Here is a 22,456-nt window from a genome sequence, read left to right as displayed (position 1 = left end):
TTCTTCACTGCGCAGTGAGCACGCACTGGAAGAGATTGTGCAGAGAGGTTGTGGAGTCTCCCTCACTGGAGATATCCCAGACCCGTCTGGATGCAATTCTCTGCTTTGTGCTCTGGGATGACCCTGCTTGAGCAGGAAGGCAGGATGAGATGAGCCACTGTGCTCCCTTCCAACCTGACTCATTCAGTGATTTCTGCCCTCTAATTCCCTGGCAAAACTGCTACAATTTCTCTGCTGATATGAACTCCCCACGTGAAAATCTGCTGGTTTCATTTTTCCATACTGTTCCCGTGATCTGCATGAGAAGCTGCTACAGCCCTGTCAACTGAGCAGAGCAGAGAGAGATAATATAAATTTATGAGATGCTGGGCTTTGGATAAATGCCAGGAAACGTTAGCAAGAAAATCCCATTTCAATACATGGTGAATAAACCTGTAGAATGGTGATGCCAGGTTTTAATTTCACGAGCAGTCTTTTGTTGTTGTTGTTGACGACCAAACACAGCTCGTGCCAAGTTTCAAGGGCCATAAAAATGTACATTTAAGAGCCAGCCAGACACAGGCAGCGGCTGAGCCCACACGCAGCTGCGAGCCACCCCAGGCAGCCAAGGATTTTAGCAACATGCACTGGTGCAAATAAATAAATGCATGACCTGCAGGTAAACACGCCTGCAGCTCCTCTGCAGCACGGGAAGGTGAAACAGCAGAATGACCTGTGCAGAGAGAGTGGAGGCACTTGCCCCAATATGTTTATATAAATATATAAAATTTGACTGCATAGAGAAAAAAAAAGCATTTATGCACAGTCTGACATCCATTGCTTCATGATTACAGGTTGGGCTTAGGACCATCAGAAATATCATACACAAGCTATTCATTTCTGTTTTTAATAGCCTTGCTTTTCAGCAGGCAAAATTCACTTCCCATCACCCCTCTTCATTCCCAGCTGAAGTGTTTGGGATTTTTGTGGAAAAAGTGGGGGGAAAAGCCATTACTGCTGCAATCTTTAAAGCAAGGGTTTTACCAGCAAAACACAGTTTTATTGCTAGATGTGATCCCTGTGTTCATCAAACCAACTACAGCCCAAACTACTAGGGGAGGAAATACAATTATAGTATACGGATGACTTGATGGGTAAACATCCCAAAAATGGTCTTGGTAACTATGCCCAAATAGCAGGTGCATTTATTTGAACTTTCCAGCCTTTATTTTTATCTAACTAGAAAGGAACATATCCTCACTGCAGACTTCTGCAAAAGTAAGACCTACCATCTCTCCACCAAGTATGTTAGGAGCTGGGTTTACAATTTCATTCTGTATATTTTTAAATTAGTCACTGTAGCTGTTATTTTATTTAACTTATTTTATTTATAATTTAGTTATTATCTTATTTTATCCTTTTTTAGAATGAATAAACTATCTTTATATCAACAACTCCTTGACAAAACACTAGTTTTGTAAATACATTTTAAAATGTAAATATGTTTTAAAAGCTTCTCAAACACTGGAAATCCCACTGTAAGGGCCAACTGGCAGCAAAAGATAACCACCAGCTAATTGACAACACTCTTCAAAATCACTGGAGAGTGTACTCTTACAGTGTATATAAATAAAGAACTTTAGCAACAGGCATAATTAAATTCTTGAATTTATCATCTAAACAGCACCAGTAATAGAAATTCTCTGTCTGCTGTGACGACTTTTCAGACTGAATCCAACCATGAGCTCAAAACAGCCAAGTGCACCACTAAGCCATGTCCCTAGACAGCAAAACACAAGGAAGAATTTACAAATCTAGAATTATTTTAGGCTCTGAATTTAGGTAGGGAAATTCCTTGAGCTGGATGAGAACTATCCTAACACCCATCGGAATGTTGTGTTAATATTCGTAAATTAAAGTGCAACAACTGACAACAAACCAGTGACAGCTGGAAGTTAGGATTAAATCTTCATCTAAATGGAGAAATAAAAGCCAGAGAGGAAAGATGAAACATCCTGGTATCTCAAAATGCCAAAAGTCTGAAATTAAAACACTTAGGAGTAGCATGGAAAAAGGCTCTATGTAAAATTCCAGGTGCTAAAGCACTGCACTGAGAAAGTAGTAAAATAAACAACCAAAAGAGAAACAAAAAAAAAGAGATGGGGGGGAAGAGAAAATAAAAAGAGCATTTCTTAAATGCAGATAACCTTCTAACCAGCAGAGTTTTCTCTCCACAGCTTGTCTGTCAGGAACAGCCTTGAATCAGTGCAGAAGCCACATGTCAGGGACAGTGATGAAGATGTTCCTGCTGCCAGCCCGGCGCCAGGCCTGGAGGAGATTCCAGCACTGGCAGTAGAGCCAAGGGAGGAAGCAAGGTGACCTGCAGGCACCAAAACAGAATGGTTTTTTTGACTGAACCTCTGTGCTTGCAATTTGAAGAATGATGTCCAGTGTAGGACATGGCTCTGACACCACAGGATCTCTGAGAGGTGAACCTGTATGTTCCAGCACTGGCCTGGGAATTTAAATGTACAGAGAGAGTTTCTCCCCCAAAGGGAAAGATACAGAAGAATTTCAACCTTTGAATGGACAGGAAGGAAGGAGGAAGAGAACAAGATAATTTCTCTTTCAGAGACTATTTAAGGAACTAATTTGTGACACGTGCACACACTTCCTCGCCACAGGACAAAACAAAGAAGTGGGCATTGTGAAAAAGGATTTGCACGAAGCCATTGCATCCCCAGCCACCACGGCCACCTTCAGGACTGCTGTGGGTGGCAGCAGCACATGGAGCCCCATCCTCCAGAGAGCCATGCACAAGAACTTCATCTCTGTGGTATCTTTTCATTCATTATTATGGTAGCAGAGATCACTTCAGTTTCAAGTTCCAAAATGACTGGTTTTGTTTCATCAGGTGTGAACACCAGATGAGCAGAACTGCCTCCCTCTGAGGTCAATCCTTCCCAAATCCCATTTTTAAGTCTGTGAGAGCAATATTTTCAGTAGGCAGCCACTGTTGAGCAATCTCTTTTAAAATAAATAAATTCTCAATTATTTTCATTGAAAAAAAGTATGAAATTTTAACCAAAAGGTATAACAGAATCATGAAAAAAATGAAGGAAATAAACCCTGCAGAACTTCATACTTTTGCTTTGGGCAAAATCCTCTCCAGCTGACGTTTCTGAAAAGCCTTTTTTTTGTTTTCTCACTTCATCGGTAAAAGGGAAAATGAACTGATATTTGCTATTTTTACCTTAACCACACTAGCACTGTTAGTAAACCATGCTCCATCCCCACCGAGCAGCATGGAACTGCTGTGAACAATAAAGTCTGACTTTGAAATTGTACCTTGAAGTCTCAAACCAACCTGCCAACAAGTCCAGAATAATTGCTCTAGATATAAAACACAAAGGCATTCTGGTTTTAGAAAGACAAAAGCAACCACCAGTTAGACTAAAAATTAATGAGCATGTGTATTCCAATTCCAACAGACAGGACAGCACCCGTCTGGATTCACTTAGGAACTTGTTATAATCTCTGTCTTATAAAAAGGTTTTTACATATATGAAATGCTCATATACCAGTGAGACATAAAATCAGGTTGCAATCAAATCTCCACAGTTTTATGTACAAATCCCTCAGGACTTCAAGCTGCAAAACCAAACATGAATAATTGCATCTATTTTCTAATAAAGACCACGTGCTCTGGGGCACGAGTACACAAGTTTTCAAGAGCTCTGCATAATATTTTTGGAGGTATTTCTACTTCAAATAAGCAATCCAGTTAAGCAGAAATAAACACGCACACACATCGGTGACCTTGTTTAAACAATGCACCAATCACTGTGATAAATCCGGTTGCCAAATCTAAATATAGACTTTTCGGAAAAAACAATGGAGTTTGAGTAGAAGAGGCCTTCTCCTATTTACTGTTTACCTAATTATCCAAATGAATGTGCAGTTTGGCCTCTCTCCCCTTTTTGAGCAGCGTGACCACTTTCCCAGTGGGAGCCAAGAGAGCTCTGGCTGTTACTGGAATCGCAGCGTGATCCGGCGCATTTGATGCTCCGAGCGCGCTTGGTGCAATTTCAAAGCTTGTCTCACACTTTGGGTATGTGCACACTCTGCTTCCCCCAGACAGCCCCATGCCTGACACAAGGCAGATAGGCACTGCAGGACTGAGTCACTGCTACAGAAACAGGCTTTTGAAAAAAATAAATAAAATTAATTTTTTTAATTTTTTTTTATTTTTCAAATGAAGGCATGGGAGGAGGAAGAAAAATCCCATTCAAAACCCACTCTTAAGTTTCCAACTTCGGGTGCCCAAGCAGGAAATGAGGGGAGGAGGGAGCGCAGGGCAAAAGGAGGAGGAGAAAGTTCTTTTATTCAGTGTTATATTTTTAGGCTATTACTAATTTTGTTTTGTCATTGTGCTACAGAAGCTAGACCTGTGTGAATTAATGCAGCATTATCCTTTCTAATTTTTGCTCAGTCCAGGCTGCAGTCTTAACCTAATCTCCTTACATGGGACACGGCAGGACATTTGCTCCCCCTGCCCTGCTGTGGCTCATATCTTTCCACCAGATACTCCTGCCAGCAGCACATGTCCAGCCATGTATTCCCTCTCTTCCCCAAAGCATGTAAAAAACAAGAATTCCCCACTTTTGCCTTTGGAAACAAAAATCTATGTACCAGGACATCAAACCTGAAATCCTGATTTGTTGCGAAGTACACCAAGATAAAGGGATTTATAACCACAGTATATGGGAAGGAACACCACTGAAATGCTTTTCCTTCGTGCTAAAAATACATCTTGAAGTGTATTTTCCCTTCTTGATTTATGGATATTTATAAGCCAAATTTTGCTTGGGAGGCTGAGGCTAGAAGAGAGAAATCAATGCCCTCTATTCCCTGCTCTATTTTAGTCCATAACAGTTATGCATCCCATTTATTCTTATTGTTTCAAAGCAAGTTAGTTTTAACTTGTATTTTTTTAACAAGTTTCTGTCCTTAGCTGTCATTACTATTGTCAAACTATTTTTTTTATTTCCTTTTTCCATGTTTGTGCAGCAGGGGCCCAACCCATTTGTGACTTCCCTCCCTAGATGCAAGTTGCCACATATAGAGCAATTACACAGAAATATAATGACTTACAGTAAAGAAATCATTTGGGAAAAAAACAAACATATGGACCTCAACTTATTTATAAATATCTTCAAAAAGGAGCCTGGAAACATCCCACCCCAGGCTGGTGGTGCACAAGGCAGAAGTGGTGGGGAGTGGCAAGGGAAGAGGCAGACAGACAAGAATTTTATTTTTTGTCTTATTAAAGTTTTGTTTTATTCTTTCCAGAAAAACAAAAAAGGCCAGGAAATCCTCTGAATTTGGCATTCCCAACACCACCTCTTTAGATGAACACAAGGTCCTCGCTTCCTGTTCCCTCCTCACTTCACAGCAAGTGAGGACAGAGCAGGACAATGCCAATGTCAGGAATGCTACAAACACAGAAGAAGCCCTGTAAGTCAACCCTGGGCCAAATTTGGGTTATTCTATTTACTTCTATTCCATACTAATGCATCCAGGTTTTTTTAACTATGAAAACCCAGGTCAGAGTCACTAAAGCTCCTCCTACACTTCTCATCTCTGGACCAAATATTAACTGGCCAAGCCTCCTGCAAAATAGTCTCTGACCATCACCAGCCAGAAGAATTTGGGGGTAGAGATGGTTAAACAGGAAGGAAAGATGAAAGGAAAAGATCCCAAAGCTCAGAACAACCCTCTCCCCACTTGCAGCCCTGATGTATGGGAAAGGAGGGGACACGAGGACCCAGTCAGTGCTTCTCCTGCTCACACCAGGCATGGAAAAGTAGGAAAGGTGATGGAACACACAGAAAAGTCTCCTTTCCAACCCATGCCTTAAGCTACAGCTTTGGAGCAGCTGTGCCCTCCTGCATCTCAGCCAGAGAGCCAGGCACAAACAGCCTTACACTAAAAGGTGCTGCTGCTCAGGGTTCACACACAGTTTTGAGACCCATGAGAAGCTGCTGTGGTTTCACCATCATGGAGCTGGCAGGATGCCCAGCAATGGGGGCCAAAACTCACCTCCCTGTACAAACACACGTTTAGGGACAACTGAAACATGAACAAAATCAAGTTCTTCCTGTCTGAAAAGCTGTCAAGCATATCAAGTCCTTCTTCTACCTTCTTGACTGTCTAGAAAACTGATTATTCCTCTGGAATAAACTGTAGTAGAAGACAAGGGGATAAAAAAAGGACAAATCTGAGTTTATCTTCTTAAAACATAAGCCCCTCAAGGAATATAATTTGCTGCAATTAAATAAAAAAAGCCAATCCCCAAGATAAGACTTAACAAATCACCTTGAGAGTTTAATAAATTGTGGTTTGGTTTGGGGGATTTTTCAGATCATCTCTTAATGCATTTTACCTGGCCTGTCAAACATATTTCTGAAGTTCTCACACCAGATGAACACAGCAGCCAGAATAGAAAGTGGGCAAGACAGTCTGAAGAACTGAGAGAATTGTTTCAATAAAGAGGGCTTGAATATTTAATTATTACACTAGAAAGAAGTCTCAGGTCTCAGCTTGTATCATATAAAACTTAACTGAACTTAAATGCACAAAGAGTGTAGGTTTAGATGTGATATTGGGAAGAAATCCTTTCCTGTCAGGGTGGGGAAGCCCTGGCACAGGTTGCCCAGAGATGCTGTGGCCACCCCACCCCTGGAGGTGTCCAAGGTTGGATGGGGCTTGGAGAAACCTGGGATAGTGGAAGGTGTCCAGCACATGGCAGGGGGATGGAACAAGATAAGCCTTAATGTCCTTCCAACCCAAACCTTCTGGGATTTTGTGATAAATTCACCTACCAGATGCAGCCACATCACCGTGGGAAGCTGCACATCTGCCATTCAACTTTTGGATTCAGACTTTCACAGATGAGCAAGAAATTACTGATACCAAAGTGCTCGAAAAGAACTGATAATACTAAAGATATTTACCATCCTTCAGCAAATACACAATTGATTTTATACTTCTAAAAAAATTTAGTTGTTGATATCTAAAATAACTCTTATTCAGTCTCTAGGTATAAAGAGTTACCTTACTTGAGTCTGCATTTCAAGTCTTTCCTGCCTGGATCCCTAAAGATTAGATGCAGGCTGTATTTGTGATGCACAGAAGGCATGAGCTCCTCTTTCTCTATTTTCTTATTTTCTTTGCTCCCCATCATCCACACATGATGCTCCCCAAGCAGCTGAGAAGTGGAATGCTCTGTTCCCAGAGCCAACACCATGAGTCACTGTGTACTCACAAGTCAGGGTACAAGATCTCCCAACACTTTTCCCCCAAATTCCAATCACTTTTCAAACTTTCATTGTGCCTAAATTAAACAGCTTTTGTTATCAAGTGAATAACAATTCACCCCCTGCCAAGCCACTAAACCACATTTAAATGGTAGAACTGTACACCCAATTTAGCATTTCTTAGTGGTTTAGGTGGAAATTCAGGTATGCAGAGAATGACTTTGCAAAGCTGCAATGGTCATCTTGAGAGAAGGAGGATAACTAAGCCTGTGAAATCCAGAGAGAATCAACAACTCAACACTTACTGGATCTCAGAAGTACAGGAAAATGCCAGCAAATCCAAAACTCACTGCTCCCCCTGGGCTCCTGAACCCTGCAGGAGCTCTGGCTGTGAGCTGACCCTCAAGGAGCACTTTGCTCTTCTGAGCTGTTTAAAACATTTCACTTTGGTGCTTGTGGTTTTACAGCTCCACAGTTTCAAGCTCATCAAAGGAACCTGTAAGGAAAGGTGGGAGGACACAAATACCTCTTAAAATGGTTTTGTTAACTAATCAGTCTGCAGTGGAATTTGAAGTCTGCAAGAACTTTTCCAGAAATAGTGCATGATTTATGCAGAGATGATTGCACATCAATTTCTTATTCAGAATTTTTGTCCCATTCACTGGAAAAAAAGTTGGGTTTATTTCTGTCCTTCATTCTTCTACCCTACTGGGCTCTTTCAGTTACTTTTCCCACTTACTCTCCTCTGCTCTTCCCATGCAACAAACCATCAGACACAGCCAAAAAATGGATTAAATCCCACAAGCTTTCCCATTGTAGACTGCACTTTTCACAGTTGAATAGTCCATATGCATTCAATTCCCATTTACAGGGACTGATCACTGAATTGAACAGGAGAGTTCATCTGCCTGCACCTCTGCTTTCAGCCTATTTTTGAAAGTCCTTCTTATATAATCACAACTCTAGACTATCAAATGAGTCACAGTTCAATAGATTCAATACTGCAAAAAATTTCTATTCCAACACCAAACTCACATTTTTCTCTTTTTTAAGCTGGCAATGAAAGAATATTAAAATAGAAGCTGCAGTTCTTTTATCATTAAGACCTCTAAATTTTGTACTACATCGATATTAAGGGAACTTCTGAATGAACCAGAAGGTGGCAATTTCTGGGTAATCCCACCAAAGGCAGAAAAAGGCAGGGGGAAGGGAAATCACTGCTCTCACATTCTTTTCCTATTATTCAATGCAATACAATTAAATGCAGGGGTTCCTTGTAAAATAACTGACTCCAATCAACACAAACCACACTATGGGGAAAATCAGGCAGAATTTATGCAGCAATACAGAAGAGAATAGTGATGCACAACGCAGTGTATCACTAAAGGATGAATAAATGTGCATTTAAAGCTCAGAAACTCAGAGCCAGAAATAAGAGGGGGAAACACGACAGAGAGAGAAAGGGCAAGGGAAGAGAAGGAAGAAATATGTGCTCATTATCTCAAGAGCTTAACTCCAGAGATTCCAGAAGGAGAATTCCAGAAGGAAAAAAGAAGCAGCAGAAATTCCAGTGCAGCAGCTTCTGACACAGACAGGTCTAATGCTGCCATTACCTCGCCATACACATTTGATGATTGATGTGGAGCTCTTGAAATCTGACAGGTAGAAAGCTGCAATTTAGCAAGAATAGTTATTTAAAGCACTTACTCAGGAAAAAAACCTGAATTTAGCTCAAAGAAGAGGCCGCTGCCTGTGATTGCCCCAGAAAATACCTGGCCATGGCAAAAGTTTCATTCAGGGATTTTTAAGACTCTAAAATCTACAGACATAATCAGGAAATTAATGTTTGTATTTTTTCTCACGAGCCTAATTATAACTTTCAGCCCCAGAGTTACTTTCAGTATTCACAAAACTCAGTTTAAATTTACTCTTCCTACTACCTAAGCTATCATCTGTTATCTCCTCTCAGGCCCTGCTAAAACTGAAACTGGAAACCTCATTTTCAAAGCTAATTATCTTACTGTTATCTGATAACAACCCTCAGGATTACAAATTTAATCACAATAATAACTGAATACACTGACAAGTGAACCAAAATACTTCCAGTGTTTATACCAGGAGCAATAATTAGTGTTTTGTCATGTCAGAAAGTGACTGCAAGTTTATCTCCACAAGGAAAATGACTGGAACAATACAAGTAGTAGTTCCTTACTGAAGAGAAGATACAGAGATACAAGAACAGGAAAAAGTTTACTTTTAATGTAAGGTACCTTCAGAGACACAAATACAATTTATTGTCAAAGTGATTTATTACTAATACAACTTTTTTTTTTTTTTTAAGAGGCTAAAATGTTTTCATTATTAAAAAAAAGAATTAAAATAAAAATATATATTAAGTTCCCAGAAAACAAAAATAGGAACTTACTAAGATTTTTTACTTTACATGGCTCAATTTCCTCTCCCTCTTGCAATTATCTGTCTGCAGAGGAAATAGCACACAATGTTCTGTGCCTGGCTAGGAGGTTCATAAAAACAACGAATATTCAAGGTAATACCATGTTATTTTTAAACAGATTTTTTTTTTTTCTTGTTTTGTTGTTGTTTGTTTTTAAAGAATATTAAAAGCCTTTCTGCAGACAGGATTCTGATGGCTCCATGACAGAAGAATGCAGCACTGCTAAATGCTAAACAGATTTAGAATATTTCTGACACCTGTGCTGCAAGACTGCCATTAAATGAGATGCTTTTCTGAGCAAATGTGTTCTATAACATGTCCACTTGAATGAATCACTGCAATCAGGTGATTAAACCCATACTGAAACTCCCTTAGCCATGGGTCCTGATATGACAGCTCAGGGGCTGCCACCCTTAAAAGCCATACTCTTCTCTATAAGGGTAAAGGTCCCTGATACATCATCCTCAGCACTCTCAGACAGAAGATATTCCTGATGCTTAAATAAAATTACCTGAGATCCCTGTTATTACCATTATTTACCTGCCAACAGAAAATTATTCTTATTTTTATTATATAGTCTTCTTATTATTATTCTGTAACTACATTACAGAAATGTAAAGATAGTGCAACCATTAAGACTGTTACTTCTCTGCTATTTGAGAGCTTTGATGGGACAACTTGAAAGTTCATTTAATGGCTTCTTGCATCCACTGCCATCCTGCACAACCTCCAGGTGATATGGCAGCATCAGCTGTGGTGATGCAGCTGAAATAAACGAATATGAAATTTGTTTTCATAGTTAGAAAACAAAGGATACTGCTTAGCTTAGTCCTTCTCAATAAGTTTTTGCTGCTTTGCTGCTCTTTAACACAGTGAGTTTTCATTCAGTTTGTATTTTTATATAAGACAAAGAATAATGTTCAAGAACAACCAATTTCATTTGAATTAAAAGTCTCTTTAGCTAGGGCATGGCTGAAGCTTATTTTAGTGTACAAACAACAGTTTGCATTTTCTCTGCAGCTGTACAACAGCAGAAAGGCAAATTAAAGAGTATTTAAAAGCAGCAGGGATCTCAAGAGAGGAAAGATAGATCCAGCAGCATTTATTAGGCTGGCAAAATGCCATTTTGACCATGATATTTTATAACCTTTTTGTTTTAAATAAAGATCAAAACCTTACAATGTTCAGTTTCACCACCACTTCATGAAGTGCTCGCCAGTTCTACACCATAACCAACCTTAAACATATTTATACATTAGTCGGAGTCATTAAAAATATTTCATTATATTAAAATAATACATTCTCAAGGGGCCATTAAAAAACCCACTGTCTCAAAATATGTGGAATAGAAGTTCTGCTGAAATAGTATCTGACCACATCTGTTCTTATAGAGAAGTCACCATTTAGAAGTCCCTTTTAAAGTCTGATATTTCATGTAGTTCATTAATCCTAAAATCTCTGAAAGCTGCTGTAAGTTGTTGCTGGCTAATCAAACACATAATTTTTGACCACACAAACACATGATCATTTTCAGATCTTCATGTAAACTCCTTAACAACCAAGAATGAAAGAAAATGTTATTTTTTAATGACATGAAAAGCACTAAATAAAGAAGAATGGTCATCACTTACAGACTCTACTTAGTAAAGACAAAATCAGTGTCTTTTTCTGCCAAAATTACATGTGATGAAACAAAATGAGGTGTAGACCTGTATTTTTGCTGCTTCCCATACCATAAACACTGAAAAATAAATACTGTGTCCTCTGTGCTTCTTTGTAATCTTTCCTCCCTGCGCCATTTCTTTTTCAATCCAACTGCTAATTGCAGCAGTCCTTTTATCCATGGGCTGCTATGAAGATCTGGGCAGCAGGTTGGGATTATGGGACCAGCACTCAACTCCCTGCAAATGCAGAAACCAGACTGGCTTCAAGCACATGCTTCCCCTGGGGCAGAATCAGTGCCTGTATTTACTCACCCTATCCAAGTGCTTTTTCAATGGGTACACTTGTTCCAGGATCACATTCCCTTCACCTCATTCTCCCAGCATCCTCAACTTCCTAACATCCTGAAGGCATTTATTTAAAAAAAACCCATTTAACACATCTCCCCACGATGTAAACACTGAGATTTAAGGGGAAAAAAACCCCAAAACAATACAGCTCTCCGGGGGCTCTGAAATGATGCTGAAAGTTATCACAGCCAAGGTTATTTACATGTTGCTCTACTGGCTGTGTTTCCCTCCACAAAGAAATGTGCTTTCAAACATTGATGAACCAAAACTCTGAAGAAATGTACACAAGGTATGTACACAAAGTAAATGTGTGCTCTAGCCACTTAATGCCTGCTAAACTTGCCTATAAAAAAAATCCTCTGTTAATTCTCAAACTGACTTTTTCAAGTGAAATTTCAACTAGAATCATTCCATTCTTCTTATCCCTGAAGTAAAAAGGGCCTAGAAGGGACCTGGAGAGGGACTTTTGACAAGGGCAGTCAGTAGAGACAGGACAAGGGGGAATGGCTTCACACTACCAGAGGACAGGGTCACATCAGATATTGGGAAGAAATTCTGCCCTGGGAGGGTGGTGAGGCCCTGGCACAGGTTTCCCAGGGAAGCTGTGGCTGCCCCATCCCCAGAAGTGTTCAAGGGCAGGTTTAGGGGGCTTGGGGTAATCTGGTCTAGTGGAAGGTGGCCCTACCCATGTCAGGGAAGTTGCAATGAGATGATCTTTGAGGTCCCTTCCAACCAAACCATTCCATGGTTCAGTGACATTTATTTTCACTCAGCTTCTTTTTGGAAAGACTGGTTAATTTACCCTAAGTCCCAAGCTATTTATAGAGAGATGAATGAGAACTCTACAGTTTCCTGTATTTGTCACACTGCATCTGTCACAATGCAATCAAGGAGATTACTCTGTTTCAAGTCTTAACTCCAATTTTCTTAAAGGCAGAAAGTCACAGATTCTGAGAAATCCTGGATGAACAGGGAGAGACCAGTAAGTTTGGGCTAGAAGGGAACAGCATTTGCCAACAAGACTCCTTCCCAGCAAAGGGCAACACAATAACTTGGCACATCCAGTCCGTAACTTGAACAAGAGAAGTGCTTGTGCCTACACTGCCCCCTCCACGCTCTCAGCTGCAGCCCTGGGAGAGATGGGCACCAGCCAATAACTCACACAAAAGTCCTAATTTCCAAGAACAACTTTTCATTAAAATTCACACACTGATAAAATTGGCACTTGGACAAACTTTACCACATGTGGCTCAGGTTGTGTCCTCCTATCCTTATCCCAGCCCGGAGCAAAGTTGTCCTGCTTCAGGAGGGCTGTTTCAGTCTTTGATAACTCACCTAATCAGTCCTAATTAGGCACTGAAGAGCTTTCTGCCCTATTAAGCAGTCATTCCCTCAGATATGGCACTGCAGAAATTGTTTCCTGCTGAGGCAGTTTGGGATGCCTGCTCTGCAGAAGAGCAGCACGAAGAAAGGTGCTTGCACCAGAAAGACATAAGGCTAATAAAATCAATTCCTGACATTTGAGACAGCCTCTTAAAAACATTCACTGGGTATGCATATAATCACTTGATAATTACACTAATTTGCACAATTAAGAGCTGGATAAACACCATAAATTTAAATGAGAAACCACAGGCACAGGCTGGTGCTGCTACTGGAATATTTTAAAATCCAAAATATCCAACATTGCTGAAGACAATTTCTGTAACCATGTAACATGAGAGCACCTTACTGAAATCCAGAGAGATACTTCCCACCAAATCAAAAGAACAGGAGCAAAGCAATAAAATAGTTTCTTCTACAGCTCAACGGTGTTGTTTTCTTCTCAGCCTCATCTTTTGGTGCAGTCACAACTCACACAGCAGTATAAATGCTCCTGAAATGGTGCCTGTCTCCTGCAAACTCTCCACTCCCTCCAAAACTTCCAAATTAGACGGACTGCTGCTGCTACAGAGCCAAGCTAAGGCAGAAATCCCAGGGCAGGCTAAGAAACAGACTTTAAACACACATTCACCCAGATAACCATCTTCTCCACGGACAAAGGTTTTGGCATTTTCAGGTTGCCGTCTCACCCAGGAGATGAAAGATGAAAACAACAGCAATACCCAACAGCTCTCTGCCTGCTACCACATTTCTCCTCCCAGGCACCTAAACCCTTCTGAGCAGTTATCTCTCCCATCAGACAAGATGTTTCCCGTACTCACCACTCCATGTCTTTGCCTGCATCAGCATCTTCCTCATCAGGCTTGCCATACTGGAATTTTTACCCGTGTTGCCTAAACCTGCTCATGCCCAAACCAGGTGGAAGAGGTAAAAAAAGACACCTGCATCTTGTGTCTGCCAGCGCCGTGGCTTTTCCTGCAGAGGCTGCACAGCGACTGGAGGAGCAGGGCTGATCACACACACACACACACACACGCGCGTGCATGCACACGCACAGGAAGCCTGGAACTGAATCAGTATTAAACGGAGCGACTTCCTTCTTCATGCTCCAGTATCTCGGCCGTAAACAAGCACTGCACATTAGCTGAGTGATGCCGAAAAGTCCAGCAGTGAAGGACAAAAGAAGGGAGTGGCTCCAGCAAGGAATAACTATTTTAAATACACAAACATCTTCCCATCAGATTAAAACTAGCTTTTAAATTAGGCAGATTCTGAAGCCATTGTTGTGACAGGGTAACTCAAGACAAACAGGAGACGCTGCTTCCTCCTCTGGAGAGGTCTCCTGGATTTCCAGTACGAGGCGTCCCAAAAGCATTCCACATGCCTGGTCAAAAAGTGTTCATGAAAAGAGTTCCAATGACTCCAGGGAGAGAAGGCAAAGAAGGGGGAGGCAGATGCAAAAACAAGCCCCCAGAGAAGGTGCTTGTCCAGTGCAGCAGCAATGGAGGAGCAGAGGAGGGATGCTGAGCTTGTGTTCGGGCCAGAGCACATGGCTTTGGTCACCAGCCTGCCCCACAAGCCAGCCCCCAGCTCTCCAGGAACAAGGTCAGCCTGGCAGAAATGAGTGTGTGTGATTTGGCAGGAGTCAAGCCCATCCTCCCCAACAGCGTTTCAAGCACAGCCTGCTTGTCTTCTGGGAGATCTCCACCTCACCACACAAAGCCTCAGGCTCCTTCAGCCTCCAATGGCTTTTCCCCACCATTTTGTGGCATTAACCTCATGGCAGCTCCACCTCTGAGCAAAAGGAGCACACCACCAGCATGCACCAAACCCTTTTGCACAGACCAAGAGGGTTCTAACATTTACTCCAATGCTGGCTACAAAAGCTCTGTTGACAGAGAAGAGAGCAGCCAGGTCAAGTTCTACTGACCCAAGATGCTCCAAAGGAAGGTGATGATTTCTTTGACAACTCCACTGGCTCCCCAGCAGTTCCATGCTGGGTGCAGGCAGGATGAGCAAGGGCAAGCAGAGCCCATGAGAGAGAAAGCAGCAGCCACTCGTGTCCAGCGCTGTGCTCACAGACACCCTGCTGCAGACTGACAAGCTGGGTGGCTCTGGACAGTGTCTCTGCCCATTTGCTCTGCCCAGCAGCAGCTCTCCACACCTGCATGTCTGCTGCCATCAGGGAAGCCTGCCACATCCAAGCATCCCTGGAAGGACAGAGGAGGGAGGATGGACAGGGGGATCCTGTTCCATCCCTAAGGGTCAGCCAAACAGTGACCATTCTCACCTTGGCTGGGACACAGACACAGCAGCCCTTCTCCTCACACTAATCCAGTGCTTGGAAAATGCCAGTCCAAAGGTGAACTTCCCCCAACCTGGGATGGGAAAGGCTTTGCAGCACTCAAGACTCTTCCTGTCTCTGAGAGCACACCAGAGTTACAGCAGTTCTTGGTCTGAAGCCTTCAGCAGGCAGTGTCTTCACTGATAACACCAATGAAATAGTGCCTGACCTCTGTGGTTTCTCAAGCCAAGCCACACTGTGGCTGGCACAAAAGGCTGAGTGAGGAGAAAGCTGGGAGCTGGGCAGTGTTCAGCCCCAAGATGATGAGAAGTGCCTGTCTGAAAGAGCTCCATCCTATGTGTTTTCAGATGTCCTTTTTATTTGTCTTTCTCTCAAAGACCACTTATCTCATAAAAGGCCTTTTTAACATCTAAACTAAAACACTGAGAGATCTGCAACTACTCAGAGACCCTTTTTATTACCGTCTTACAAAGCTGGCTACTGAAGACCCTCATTTTTTCTTACTCTCTTAATAAGGCAACAGCAGATTCTTCTCCCCTTCTCTTTCGAGAAATTAAGTTCTTATAAAAGTAAAGTACGATTAAATTGCTGATATCCCTTAAGGTTAACTGTGAGATCGAGGGTTTGGAGTCAAAAAAAAAAACAGTGCTGGTCACAAAACCAGAAAATTCACATGAATCTTTCCAGATCTAGTGCAGAAGTTTCACAACAACCCTCCACGTAAGAAAAGCCCAGCTGCAGAGAGGCAAGGGAGCACAGAGCAAGCAGTGTGAAAGCCCAGTGGCCTTTTGCTGAAGGGCTCCTTCTCCTCATTCCACCATCCAAGCCTGAAAAGCAACACTTCATTATGGAAGAACTGCACACAGTTTCAAACCTTCATTTCCATTTCAGCAGGAAAAACTTGCTAGTGCGTAAGAGTTGGACTGAGCAAACCCCTCTGCCTTTGTTCCCCTTCATCACTTGGACAGTTTGGGTTGGAAGGGACTTTAAAGATCATCTCATTCCAACCCTCTGCCATGGGCAGGGACACCTTCTGCTAGATCAGGTTGCTCCCATCTAGCATTGAACACTTCCAGGGCTGGGGCAGCCACAGCTTCTCTGGGCACCCTGTGCCAGGTCCTCACCAACCTCACAGGGAAGAATTTCTGACCAATATCCCATCCTAATCCTGCCCTCTGTCAGCCATTGCCTCTTGTCCTGTCACTGCATGCCTTTGTAAAAATTCCCTTGCAGCTCTCTTGAACCCCCTTTAGGTATCAGAAGATCATCCTGGAACCTTTTCTACTCCAGGCTGTACAACCCCAACTCTGCCACTCTTTCTTCACAGGAAAGGCGCTCTAGCCTTTTCTTCTCCAGATTATTTTCGTGGCCCTTCTCTGGACCTGCATCAACAGGTCCTCATCCTTCTTATGAGGGAGATGTTGGTGTAGTCCAACATGCCAGCTAACTGCCTCAATACATATTTTCATGTACATGTCTGCCAAAAGCCATTTAGAATTTAATTCTTCAAGTGTAATGAAATCACTGCTACAGTACAAAACATAAATCATTTCTTTAATACCCATCAGCCAAAGTAGGCTTCACATTAACACCCTCATCTCTGCCAAGCACCAAAACAATTGCCACGTGAATATTAACAGGGTTCATTGGCAGGGTGATGTGATTATCACAGTGAATCTCAGGAGATACTGCAGGACACTTCAGATTTGCACCAACAGCAACTACTTCAGGCAGCAGAGGTTCCTCAGCCTGGTTATGGAGGGGTTCCACATAGTAAAAATAAAAAGTCTTGGGATGAGACTGCTTGGGAGCAAAGGAGAGAAAATATTGCTGCTCCCAGAAGCAGCACTCTGAGGAATCAAAGCCTTTCAGAAAGGAAAATGTAATAGCAGCTCTGCAGCTTCCCACTCCCCCATAAGGGGAAGAAAAATGGTCTTGAATTTGTGATCCCTTTAAGGTCACATAGAATGATGAGTTTGGTCAGTCAACACCTTGAAGAGGTTTTCTGGGATAGATCAACACTAACATCAGAGATGGCAATAAGGGGAATTGAGAGCAGCACACAGGCTTCAGACCAGCAAAACTGTGCTCAAATCTTCCACCCACTTCCACTTTCAACACCACTTCCCCAGTGTTTCGGGCATTCACCTGTTACACACCAACTGTACAGAATGTTCTACACTTCACTGGTGAAAAGTCAATTACAGCTCCTCACCTGGTTCCAGAAGCACCAGGAATCATGCAATTTCCTGAGCTGAGTCCAGGCTTTCTTGGCAGCCAAAGCTTTCAAACAATCTTCAAGGATTTAAAGTTTAGACTAAAGTTTTGCCAGCAGCACTTTAAACCTGTGCATCTCCCCTTTGCTTCCCATGCGATTACAGAAAGTTGTAGTAAATGCTTGTTCCAAACAGAAATATAAGAACAAACATATTTTTAATATTACATATAAAAACAGCAATTAGAATTTTGTTTCAGTTGCAAATACACTCAAAACCAGAAAAATTATCACCCTGTGTAGGCAGAGTCAGAAGGTATGTTTTAAGTTTGGGATCTCACATATTTGTGATAGGTTATTCTAGACCATGACAAAGAGGGTGCTGCAATTTCAAGTCACATTTGTACTAAGGATCCACCAGCTCCTCTAATTTTACAGGCTTTACCAAAAAGGAAGGACATCCTCTCCCCACCCTTAGATACTGCTCCTTCTACAGACTCTTCAAAAAAGAAGAAGAAGAAAAAAAAAACAACCCAACAAGTTGACACCCAGCACAGTGACCTGATGTTTTCCACGCATTTGCCCTCCGATAAGCACAAAAAATGCTTTCTGCTGGGCGTTTTCCCTGTTAACCTTCCTGAGCAAAAACATTAGTGCTCGGAAGAAAACGGAACCTAATGCAGTAGGTAATGATACTAAATATAAGCAGTGAGTCAAATCACTTTGTTTCTCAGGCATGCAGCTCAACAAGTTGTTTCAGAACAGCAAAAATACAGTCCCTGTGCAGACCTGATCATTCCTCATTTTTATGGATATTTTGGGGTTAAGCAGAATGTATTCTTAGAGTTTCACAGAACTCTGAGAAACAGATGCAGTTCAGCAATTTTTCACAGCAGCTGCTACTGTTAAAAACCCTCATCCCCAGTGACCATCTAACAAAACATTCTTACAACTGGCCTAAGAAAAACGAGGGACAGAAGAAAGCACACGGGACAGGGAATATCCAAGGCACCGCTGAGATTTGTTTCAGGTTGCTCCTGCCAACAAAGCCACAGAATCATAGCATGAACTGTTGATGCAGGACAGATTAAACTGGCTTGGGTGGCCATGCAATGAGGGAATCTGCTCCCCAACTCCTCCAGCTCCAGCAGACAGGCAGGATAAGTCCAAAGTGTTCAACCATCCTTGGAAGCCAAGTTTGGAGGCTGGCAAAGCGACAGAAAGCCTGCAGGAGATGCTTCCCACTATGCAAGAGATAGTGGGAGGCTGCTCTTCAAACAGAAAAATACACACTTGTTAAAAAGAAGAGATTAAATATCTAATGGACAAGTCAATGGTGGAAATCAATGATGCATTAATAGCTTCGATCATTCTCAAAGTATTTGCACAGTCTGCATTCAAAGACTCTCTCTGAGGGAAAAAAAACACAAAAAAACAACAAAAACCAAACCAAAACAACCGCAAAACAAACCACAGATCCAAGTATTATTAAAAAAATATCAATTTATTTATTTAAAGTCTACCTCTACAGATACTCACCAACTCCCTACCTCCCATCCCCACAAATTGTGTCCAATCTGGAAAAAGCCATCTAATTGAAAAATTCCATGTTTTAAGCATCTCAAGTACCATGTCTCTCTCTGCATGTTAACTAGGGATTAAGATAGGCAAGGAAAAGAGCACTGAGACTACATGGGAGATCACTATAAATTTGTCTCCAGAGACAGTCTGTATTTGGGAGCAGAAGTGTATTTATTTACTATGTTTAAATGCCAATAGCAATTCCATGTCTCTGTTTTGGTTTAGCAAAATTTAAAACAGAGTGAAAATTATCAGTAACTGCAGACAGCACTAACACTGCTGTGACTTATAGAACAATCAGGTTTTATGGGCCATGGAGAGCAAGGGCACAGGGTTTGGGGAGAACCACATATCCTTCCAGAAATGCGCTAATAAAATGACATATTGTCTTCTTGAATCCAAGACATCAAAACCAAATGTCTCTAATAAGTCTTGGTAGGACATAAAAAACCCAAAAACACTGCAAAGAAGGCACAAACATGGAGCTACCTTTTTTGCAGCATGAATTCTCTGAAATGCAGCTCATTACTATATCCAAGTCTCTGCAAAAATCAAAACTTCCCAGTAGCTGCTCTGCAAGTTCTCAGTACAGGGCTGAGGTTCATGCTCCCCTCAACAATAATATTCACCTTGGCTGTGGAGGTCTGGACACATGGTACAGTCCTCAGCAGGGTTTCCAAGAGCTTTTCAAACTTCAGACTCCTTCCCTGAGTCAGGTGTCCCCTTCTTCCCCAGCAATGTACATCCTCTGGAAGAAGTCTCCTTCCCTCTGCAGCTTCTCTTAACCATTTTTGCACAGTTCATAGTGAAAAAGAAGAGAAGGGGAGAGGAGGACAGGGAGATAAAGTCAGGTCCTTTCACAGAGGGATATGCAAGGTACACCAAACCTAGCAGAGGGGGTCTCATGCCCTTAGGTGGGAAGGGACCTTAAAAATCATCTCATTCCACCCTCCTGCCATGGGTAGGGACACCTTCCACTAGATCAGGTGACTCCAAGCCCTGTCCAGCCTGGTCTTGGACACTTCCAGGGATGGGGCAGCCACAATTTCTCTGAGCAACCTGTGCCATGGCCTCACCATCCTCACAGGGAGGAATTTTTTCCTAATACATCATTTCAATCTATGCTCCTTCATCGTGAAGCCATTCTCCCTTGTCCTACCAGCAGCTACAGGTAGAACAAGACAGGCAGTCCATGACTGCCTGCAATTGTCTGTTCTACCTCCACAGAAAACCTGCAAGGATAAGGCAAAAAATTCCCCCAAAATACAAATTATACACAGTAACAAGTATTTCTCACCTCTCACACAACATCCTTGATGAACAAATTAAGTTTGTTGGAATTCATATAGTATTTTAAAGTGCACTCAAAAGAAAAAAAAATAAAGAAAAAAGGAAAAAAAGTGAAGTTTCAACTTCTGAATTTCTGTCAAAGGGTTTTGATAAGGAAGAATTTGTAGATTGTTCTCTCTTCTCCCACTGCTCTCCCTCCCTTGGGACACAGGCAATTTCCTACATAAACATGCACAGAAAGACATACTAAAGACTGCTTTTGAGCTACAATTTGAGCCAGACTGAAAAAAAAAAAAAAAGGACAAAAAGGAAAAAAATAAAAAAAAGACAAGAAGCTGAATTCAGAAGATGTGAAATCTGAACTGAGAGATGAAAAAGAACTGCACAAATGATGCCATTGCCAGTAAGGGGTAAAGCCTTTGTGGCTGAGACACAGCAGTGAGTGCCAGTCTGGCAGATCTCAGCCACAAGGAGCTTTCAGCAGCCTAATTGCCTCCTTTAACTGTTGAGTGAATAACCCAGCATCCAGACAAACAGGAAATTCATTGGAAATTGAACAAGGAAAAGCCAGTGGCTCATTCTGCAGGTTAATGTGCTTTTAAATGAAATGAACTATAAAGAGATTACAGCTTCCTAATCAAACCACACGTTTTAGAGATGAAAGGGAAGGAAAAAAAGGGGAAGTCGGGGATGCTGAGGATGGGAGGCTAAAATAGGATGAGGTATCTGCAACAGATTAAATGGGGCCAAGGCAGAAGAAATAAGCACTTGGGTGAGTCTTTGCATGCTCTCCTGGGTCCTTACACAGCACTTTGCAGTCCTTCACCCAGCGTGACCAAAGCTGGGAATGGCATTTCTCTAGAAAGATAATTCTGGGCTGTGTATCAGAGACAAGTGCATTTCTATAACCATGTGTTCAGCACAAGGAGGAAATGCTGTTTGCACCTGCACAACATCCATCTCACTTCTGATCACTGTTTCCACAGCACTGCTCCCAGTGCCTGCCACCAGCTCTGCTGGGAGACAAGATAAATGATTTTCTTGTCAGCAGCAGTGCAAAGAAAAACGCATCAGATCTCAGCCTCCCCTGCCCCTCTTGTTTCAGAGGAGGATTTCTAGCCAAATGCTGCTGAAAAGACAAAAGAACAAGTGTCTTGTCACACAGTTTACTTGCTAGTGCACCACAGAAAGAGTACATAATTCATTAGTATGGTAATAAATTTCCTATTTTATTGTAGGATACTGTCAAGTTACAATAACAAAATACTGCTATTACTCTGTTAGTGAACTACCTTATCTTTGTAAGCAACAGAACATACAGTTAACTGACAGTAATTGCAGCTTTGGCTATTCTGCAAGGTACAAGAGACTCAAAGGTACCCATTTCCCTCATTCTCAATCACCCCCTGCTGATATAAAATTTATTCATTGCAGCTCTACTGATAATTCTAGAAGTCTGAAATATGTCTATTGCAGGTGCCAATATGATATGAGAAGGATGCAGATATTAATATTTAACTAAAAGTTTTCTTCATCAAGAAGGTCAGCCAACCAAAATGATCACTTTAAAAAACAAACAAACAAACAACCCAACATATTTCTCTGGGACAGTGCTGGCAGTGACAGGTCATACTGCTTTCAGTGGGAGGTGATACTGCTTTAGGAATATTTTAAAACCACTCCAGCACAGAATAAACAGAACCAACTGTTCTGTCTGTGGACTTGTGGGAGAGGACAGTGCAGAGCCATCCTCCACCTGGAGTGATCCTCCCAAACAGGAATTTATAATCTTAGAAACCAAATTGCTGAGGTCCAGCATAATAACAGCAGCAGAAATTTGATGGTTTCTTCTTTTCTCCTCCTGGAATCTCCCTTTTTCCCCACCACAGCCCAGACATGCTTAATGCTGTGACTGCA

General features: G+C 41.8%; 1 protein-coding gene across 9 annotated transcripts in view; it reads right to left on the bottom strand.

Moving 5' to 3' along the window:
• RASAL2 (RAS protein activator like 2) overlaps nt 1-22,456 on the bottom strand; it is a 160,728-nt gene that overhangs the window by 109,095 nt on the left and 29,177 nt on the right. The window contains exon 1 of one of the 9 annotated variants that reach the window (XM_058842378.1): nt 13,970-14,283. The exons of 4 other annotated variants lie outside the window; for them this stretch is intronic. In XM_058842378.1, coding sequence (XP_058698361.1) covers nt 13,970-14,018 — 49 coding nt within the window. In that variant the 5' untranslated portion in view covers nt 14,019-14,283. Of the gene's footprint in view, nt 1-7,603; nt 7,680-13,969; nt 14,284-22,456 lie in introns of those variants that run through there. 4 more of the 9 variants (XM_058842373.1, XM_058842372.1, XM_058842374.1 and 1 more) reach the window with 4 other exon arrangements.

Source organism: Poecile atricapillus, chromosome 7 (genome assembly GCF_030490865.1).
Source record: "Poecile atricapillus isolate bPoeAtr1 chromosome 7, bPoeAtr1.hap1, whole genome shotgun sequence".
Taxonomy (NCBI): domain Eukaryota; kingdom Metazoa; phylum Chordata; class Aves; order Passeriformes; family Paridae; genus Poecile; species Poecile atricapillus.
The sequence above is the reverse complement of the archived record's forward strand: the minus strand, read 5'-3'. Positions and strand labels throughout refer to the sequence as shown.